This window comes from Acromyrmex echinatior, chromosome 8 (assembly GCF_024713525.1).
Source record: "Acromyrmex echinatior isolate Ae372 chromosome 8, ASM2471352v2, whole genome shotgun sequence".
Classification (NCBI taxonomy): Eukaryota; Metazoa; Arthropoda; class Insecta; order Hymenoptera; family Formicidae; genus Acromyrmex; species Acromyrmex echinatior.
The window spans coordinates 12,506,163-12,514,679 of record NC_141859.1 but is presented as its reverse complement, the minus strand read 5'-3'; the positions used below and the strand labels follow the sequence as shown (position 1 = coordinate 12,514,679).

At 41.8% G+C, this 8,517-nt stretch overlaps 1 protein-coding gene across 1 annotated transcript; it reads left to right on the top strand.

Moving 5' to 3' along the window:
• The first annotated feature begins 2,825 nt into the window (after positions 1–2,825).
• Positions 2,826–6,331, top strand: LOC147908785 (uncharacterized). The gene is given in 5 exon segments (XM_087408756.1): positions 2,826–2,938; positions 3,360–3,578; positions 3,580–3,887; positions 5,009–5,366; positions 6,037–6,331. Coding segments are annotated over 5 exon segments (1,293 nt in total).
• The last annotated feature ends 2,186 nt before the right edge of the window (positions 6,332–8,517 follow it).

Genomic DNA, 8,517 nt, shown 5'->3' with positions numbered 1-8,517 from the left:
GCACGAAGCATGTGATGATGTATTGTGTTTGTGAGATACACGACTGTCGTTTAATGATCTCACAGTGACGTTTCTTTATATGAATGATTCTATTGGTCGTTGATATAATAACGGTAACGCACATTACAATTGACTTTACTTTTCTTAGACAGTTCAAGGATATACCAGATATTTTGTAATCGAAATTCCTAGATTCTAAACTTAATATCCTGATTTTTTTTTTCTAAATTATCTGTGACCCTACGAACTGAATTTCTTGACATTGCATTCTTGTTGTATTGCATTCTACTTGCGCATTTAGATCGCGCATTCAGGGATATTTACCATATATGACTATACATGATGATAATAAATGTAAAGCGAGAAAATTTAAAAGAAATGTAACATATACAATATATTTATTGTACTCGTTAAAAAATAGAAGTAATATATAAATATTAGAATAGAGTTCCGAAAGGATGAATCCTCCGATTTTCTTGTTGCTTGACATATTACTGTATTTTGAGGTGCTGATTACGAATATGATAATAAAAATTGGCGACAAGGTCATTTTCAATATCAAATACGTGAAAAACAATTTTTTTCATATTTTTCGCGCGTTTCACGTGCGCCCCTAAGCAAGGGAGAGGAGATGGAGTGGAAGTCGCTTCGCGTGAAAGTTGTACGTTCCTAAGCAGGAAGGGGATGGGGTGGAAGTCGTTTCGCATAGAAGTCGTGCGCCCCTAAGCAGGGGGAGAGGTGAAGTGGCAAGTACTTCGCGTGAAAGTTGTGCGTCCCTAAGCAGCAGAGGGGGGAAGATAAGGTGAGAGTCGCTTCGCATGGAAGCTGTGCGCCCTTAAGCAGAGGAGAAGTGGGGTAAGAGTAGTAATAATTATTATTTACAAATTAAAATCAAATTCCTTTCCTATTCTGAAAACATAATGTAAGTGTTTATGTCTGTATTCTAAATTCTCTTTTCAATATACAAGACGTAGTTATATATCTTTTGGCGACAAGATCTACGCATTTCGCATAGAAAGTCGAAAAAATGTAAAAAAAATCGTTTTTTAAGTATTTGACCTTGAAAATGATCTTGTCGCCAATTTTCATTATCATATTTGTAATAATAGTATGTAACAGTAGTATGTCAAGCGACAAGAAAATTGGGGGGGTGCACCCTTTCGGAACTCCACCCAAATATTTTGATATTGAATATTTTGATATTAAATCACCAAATTCTATTGAGTAAGAAAAAGATATATAACTGCGTCTTGTAGATTGAAAAGAGAATTCAGAGTAGAAACATGAACTTAAATTTTGTTTCCAGAATAGAAAAGGAATTTGACTTTAATTTGTAAATAATAATTATTATTTACACTTTGACATGATCCACATAGCAATGTATTTTCTAATTTGATGTATTTTCAAATTGATTCCATTCTGATCCAAAACATTAAAATCGTCCATATGATTTTTTAGCTCAGGACATTTGTAATTATCATTGGCCTAGTTTCCACCGAGTGTTTAAACCGGATTAGAATGTAAGAACCAACTACAGTCGAGTATTCCTCTGTTACAGTCAAACAACTCGATGGAAATTAGGTCATTGTACTAATATAAAATATCCCTAGGATATCTTGTTCTGATGTCACGGAAATTGACGCGACAGCTAAGCAACGCTCGCTTAATCGGAAGTAAGGTCCCATGAGCTAAAGTCCTATGAGGTATTAATCGCGTAACCAATTAAAATTCTCTGATGTGGTTTCGCGTTTTACTGATTATTGATTGGTTACGCGATTACGCGATACGCGGTAAATATTGTATATCTCATGGGACTCCAACCTAATAGATATAAAATTTCCACTGCGTGACAAAAGTTGAACTCAATCCAAATTTTGCCGTGCAGTGAAAGTAGTATTGGCCAGGTTCATACCTTGACAGAAAAGCGGAAAGCGGAAAAGCGGAAGCCAATTGGAACTCGCAGTAATAGTAGGCGGTACATTTCGCTTGTCTTTCTGCTTCTGTCTTTCCGCGAGTTCTGATTGACTTCCGCTTTTCCGTTTTTCCCTCAAAGTGTGAACTCGGCCTTACATCATTTTTAGAAGTTTTTTTTGTATGGTGAGCTCGATTTAAAAACCATAGAATTATTGGTTAGTGCGACAATTCCACCGCGCGGCAAGCGTTACCGCGTTTTGTATGCCATTAAGCCGGTTCTATATTAAGGTCATTCTATATTGGTCATATCGTAGCGTCAGGAGTATCATAAGCATCATGCAACTTTAAAATTGAAGCATCGGATTGGCTGAAGCAACAAGCTTGTGACTTGCGACATCTACAATACGATCAATGTAGAATAGTTTTTAGTTATAAGCTGATTGTAAGAGCGCACGCACGCACGCACGCACGCACGCACGCACGCACGCACGCACGCACGCACGCACGCACGCACGCACGCACGCACGCACGCACGCACGCACGCACGCACGCACGCACGCACGCACGCACGCACGCACGCACGCACGCACGCACGCACGCACGCACGCACGCACGCACGCACGCACGCACGCACGCACGCACGCACGCACGCACGCACGCACGCACGCACGCACGCACGCACGCACGCACGCACGCACGCACGCACGCACGCACGCACGCACGCACGCACGCACGCACGCACGCACGCACGCACGCACGCATATATACACACCTCTATATGTTACTCTATTACGACGAGCGGTGAAAGGCTTCGGTGTCTGTGATCCTGGCATCGTATCATCAAAGATCCCGCGAACCAGTGCGACAACAAAGGTTTCGCCGCATCTTTCATCCCCGCCGAAAAGGAACCAATGATATATCTGTACAGTAGAGTTCGACAAAGACAATACTCGCATTTTCGAATAGAACAGGAAAATATCGAACCCATCGAAGATCGTCCGCGAGGCCAGGCGATCAGTCAATCGTAAGAGGTACGCGATCCTATACGCATCTGTGCGAGAGTAAATTCAGAGATCCTCATAAAATCCTTTTTCGTGGCATCAAGGCAATATCTTTCTAAGCTTCGCTCTAGAATAGCTCAGGAGTATCTGCTTCAAGCGTCGCCACTACGCGGTTCAAGGCTTCGGCTTCTAGGCGTCACCGCTAACAAGCGCACATTTAGTTATTAATGCGAAGTAATCGCGGCCCGTGAAAATCACATGCGAGTAAATCGTAAACGAAAATCTCTTGTAAATTCAGTTCGCTGTGTAAGATTATAATAAACGAAAATTATAACTGTGTTTTTGTGAGTCTATTGTGAAACAAACATCTCGAGATTTATACGAAACTACAGTGCGTTCGAGTCGACTGATAAAGGACAAAATATTTTGATGCCTTCTGTCAAGTATCACGGGCTCAATATCAGAGGGTACAGACAGAGGATACAAGCTGTGGTCCAGATTCTGTGAGAGTCGGCTGCATACAATTCAAGTCAAATCGCCGGGATTGGCAGATCGACCACAAATCCAACGCATCCCACACACAGGCTCACAGACTAACGTCATTCGATTACGCTTCGAGTACAAATTGCACAACACAACAATTGTCGACAGACTCAAATTCCTCACAAAAGCGAACTTCCCTAAAATCCCAAACCAATTTATCGAACCTCCTTGACAAGAGTGGATTAAGTAACGCCGCGTTAAAGTTACGAATCGCGCGATTAACCGATCTATACAACGATGAGCTCGCTCTCGTAGATGCTCACCAAGATGAGTTGATTCATATCCAAGAGCGGATTTATGCCGTCGCGAGCAGAGTTGATGAGATCCTAAACGCGGCAGATTCAATGAACAGTGGTCTGTCAAGTATTGACGCGCGAAGCGATAACTCGACGATGGTGAAAACGCGGCGAATAAAGCTGCTAGACGCGCCTTTGTCCACGTTCGATGGCAAGGTCGAAAATTGGTTATCGTTTAAAAACGCATTTTGTAATATGATAGGATCGCGAAATGATCTATCTGATAGATAAATTACATTATCTAAAATCAAGTCTAACCGGGACGGCAGCCAACAAAACGAGGATATTCGAGATGGACGGAATGCATGGTGCATTCTAAAAGTAATGCGCATTTTCTGGGAAAAATAGATTTATTGATCGTAGCGGTACAAATGCTCAAAATTCTTCAAAATACTCTCCCCCTGAATCAATATACTTGCGGAGACGTGTCTGCCACGCCTGGAAGGCACGCTGAAACTCCTCGACGGGAATGTCTCTTAGGAACGTTGTAACATGCTTTTGGATATTTTCCACGGACTCCCAATGCTTTCCTTTCAGCTCTCTCTTCAGACGGGGAAACAAAAAAAAGTCGCACGGAGCCAAGTCGGGACTGTAAGGGAGCTGGGGGACCACCGGGGTGTTGCTCCGGGCCAGATAGTTGGCAACGATGAAGGCCATGTGGCTGGGGGCATTGTCATGGTGGAGCTTGATCGCAGATTCTCCGTCACTATCCCATGTACCGCAAATGTGGACATGTTTAGGGTGTCAGCGATGTACTGGATGCTCAATCGACGGTCGGAACGCAAAACTTCGCACACACGATTCACGTTTTCGTCGATTCTGGCCGTTGTTGGGCGTCCAGAACGGGGTTCGTCGGCGACCTCCTCCCGGCCCTCCTTGAACGCCTTGTGCCACCTTCCGGACTGTGACTTTGAAATGCAGTCGTCCTTGAAGGCCTCTTGAAGCATCTGGAATGTTTCGGTTGCATTCTTTCCAAGTCGCACGCAAAACTTGATGGCGTATCGCTGTTCAAGCGAACGCTCCATCGCGCCGTGTTACAAAGTCGAAAAACACACTTCACGCGGAGGCACGTCTTTCCACTCAGACTGCTCGGAGCAAACTGGCGACCGGCTGCCTTGGAAGGGCAGACCCCCCACATTTCCCGACCCATTTTACCCCGCTGCGATGGATATTCGCGTCACAATAAAATCATGCACATTACTTTTATAATGCACCATGTAAATTATTCTAAGGCATGGGAACTATTAGAATGATCATACGAGATTAGACGTATTTTAATTTCGCGACATCTCTCTTTAATCATGGGCATGCTCGGATTAGAGAAGGAGTCTTCAAGCGGTTTATCTAAGATCGCGGACGATGCCCAACAACACGTCGCATCATTGAATGCATTGGGAGTTTCCGTCGGTTCCGAAGTGCTCGTTCACACGTTGGAGAGTAAATTACCAAAGAGTACCTTGGAAAAATGGGAGGCAACTCTCGATAGAACCGAATTCCCGAAGCTTGATGAAATGTACGAGTTTTTATACAACCGCGGTATGCGCGTTGAAGCGAGAAGGTTGAGGAAACGGAGAGAGACAAATGTGAATCCCCCCGCTAAAAAAAAGGTAAGGTACGCCGCGAATAAGGCATTTCTTTTAAACGCGTCACGCATATGTGTAGAATGTAAAACAAAGAAACACCCGTTATACATATGCGCATTCAAGCGATTGTCAATACCTAAGAAATATCATAATCGCACGCGGATTAAGGTGTATGTACGTATATTTGTATGCATGGCAATCAAAGCCGTACATTTGGAGGTTGTCAGCGATTTGTCACTGAACCTCCGAAGGTTTTATTGTTGCGTTGCATCGCTTCGTAGCGAGAAAGGAGTTACCGAAATATATTTTTTCCGATAATGGAACAAATTTTGTAGGCGCGAACAATAAATTGAGAGAATTATACGTCTTATTCAATTCAGACACAAAAATCTAGTGAGCAGATTTGCGAGCGAGCGACGAATAACGCGCATTTTATCCCACCGGTGGCACCGCACTTCGGCGATTTTGGGAATCAATGGTGAAATTGTTTAAACACTATTTCAAACATGTCGTCGGAGACTCCCTTACTTTCGAAGAGTTAGATACGTTTACCACCGAAGTTCGAAGGTATCCTGAACTCCAGACCGATCACATCCTTATCATCTGATCCAAATGACATATTAGTTTTAACCTCTGCACATTACTTGATTGGAAAGTCATTAATATCTCTTCCGGAGAGCGACCTCTCACATGTTCCAGTCAATCATTTATCTACCTGGAAGCACATAACGAAGATACAACAGGATTTCTGGGCACGATGGCACATAGAATATCTAAACGAGCTCCAGAAGCGCATCAAATAGATCAAGGACGGATCAAAAATCGAGGTCGGAATGACCATCAAAGACAAAAACCTGCCATGCATACAGTGGATACTAGAACGCATTATACAGTTACACCCAAGCGAGAACGGAGTCGTACGAATGACCATTGTCCAAACTGCTTCCGAAGTGATGAAAAGATCTACGTCATTATTGTGTCCAGTACCGCTTGAACAATAGCTAAATAACATGCGTATGCGTAATTGTGACGTTTTATGAAATATATTAAACAGGCAGCTAAACAGGCTATCTAATGATCAACAAGCGTAACAGTCAAACTCGAACAGATTAATTGATCGATACTCTCTCAATGGGAGGAGTATGTGTCTCGCACGCACGCACGCACGCACGCACGCACGCACGCACACGCACACACACACACACACACACACGTGCGCGCGTATGCACGCACACCTATACACTACTCTATTACGAAATAGCGGTTAAAGAAAAAGCGAAAGGCTTCGGGGTCCCTGATCTTGGCATCGTCGCGTCATCAAAGGTCCCGCCGCGTCTTTCATCCCCCGCCGAAAGGGAACGGTGATATATCTATCCAGTAGAGTTCGACAAAAATACTCGGGCATTTTCGACAGAAAGCCAGGAAAATATCGAGTCCATCGAAGATCGTCCGCGAGGCCAGGCGATCAGTCAGTCGTGAGAGGTACGCGGTCCTATACGCATCTGCGAGAGTAAATTCAGAGATCCTCATAAAATCATTTTACGTGACATCAAGTCAATGTCTCCCTAGGCGACGCTCTAGAAGAGCTCAAGGGTATCTGCTTCAAGCGTCACTATGCGGTCCAGAGCTCCTAGGCGTCACCGTTAACAAGGACACATACTTTTTAGTTGTTAATGCGAAGTAATCGCGGCCCGAGGAAATCACATGCGAGTGAACGAAAACCTCTTGTAAACTCAGTTTGCTGTGTAAGACTATAATAAACGAAAATTATAACTGTTTTTGTGAGTTTATTATGAAACAAACATCTCGAGACTTATACGTGACGAAGCTACAGTGCAATCGTTCGTGTCTGTATTGATAAAGAACAAAACACTATCTATAATTAATAGAGAAGATTTCAGATATTTCGTGAAAATTGCAATTTCATATTATTGTCTACCTGATCGAAAGATTTTAATTAAATTAATAAAGAATCGTTATACTGTGAAATGAAAGAACGTTATAAATCTACTCTCGAAAAAGCTTTGTGTTATACATTAACATGCGATAATTGGACTGATTGCACTTTTCAAAGCTATTTGAGTGTCACCATTCATAACATATTTGAGGATCTCGTCATGAAAAATAGATGTTTGAGAGTCTTTCCGTTGTATACGAATCATACAACAGAGTTCCTTACGGAATGTCTTAATTTTGTCATTGATGATTTCAAATTAGATCGAAAAAAAATTATGGCAATTGTGATGGAGCGGCAAACATCAAAGCTGCTGTATATAATGTTGTGAACTCTGAAAAACATATTTGGTATTTTGCACATTTTTTGTCTCACCTAGTACCTAAAATAATAAAAGATGTGTCAAAAGTCAACGATCTTATTGATATAGTCAAGAAAATTGTCGTGCTTATCAAAAGAAGTATTGTAGCTTCAGACGAGTTAAAACGATTACAAATATATGACAGAAAAACAGAAGGAACTGTATTAAAATTTATTCTCGACGTTCCGACTCGCTGGAATCACTCTCTACATATTAGAGAAATTTTTCGTTTTAGAACAGTATGTTTATGTAGTTACTTTGAAATTCAAAAAAGCTGACATTCCAGATATGCTGACTCGTAGCCAAATTAATATCCTACAGAATCTCTCATGAAACCAATAGAATGTGTCATCAAGGAAATCAGCGGTAGTATCTTAAGTTATTATACTAATCATTCGCTGTATCACAGTAACAATTGAAGAAATTTTCCTTCAACAACCGAAGGAATTCTTTTCAAGACAAAGCTTCTTACATCAATTGAACATAAATTTAAAAATGTTGAAAATAAGATTCCTACAATACTTAATCCAAGATTTAAACGAATGCATTTTCGGAATGCTCTTTCAGTAGCTGCTATGGAACAAATAAATAAACAAATGAAAGTAATTTGTATGACAAAAAATAAAGAGATAAAACCTGTTCAACAAGAATTCTCTAATATAACGAATCACTATACTACTGTGGGCAAAAAGTATCGATAATTTGTTTGTTTTCAAAAATTCTTTATTTATTCATCCACATTCGTATCATCCCCCTCAAAGTAGTCCCCCCCGGTTGCAATGCAACTGTGCCAACGCTTTTTCCAATTTTCGAAACATGCCGCATAGTCGTCTGTAGGTATGGCCCGCAGCTCACTCGTCGTTTT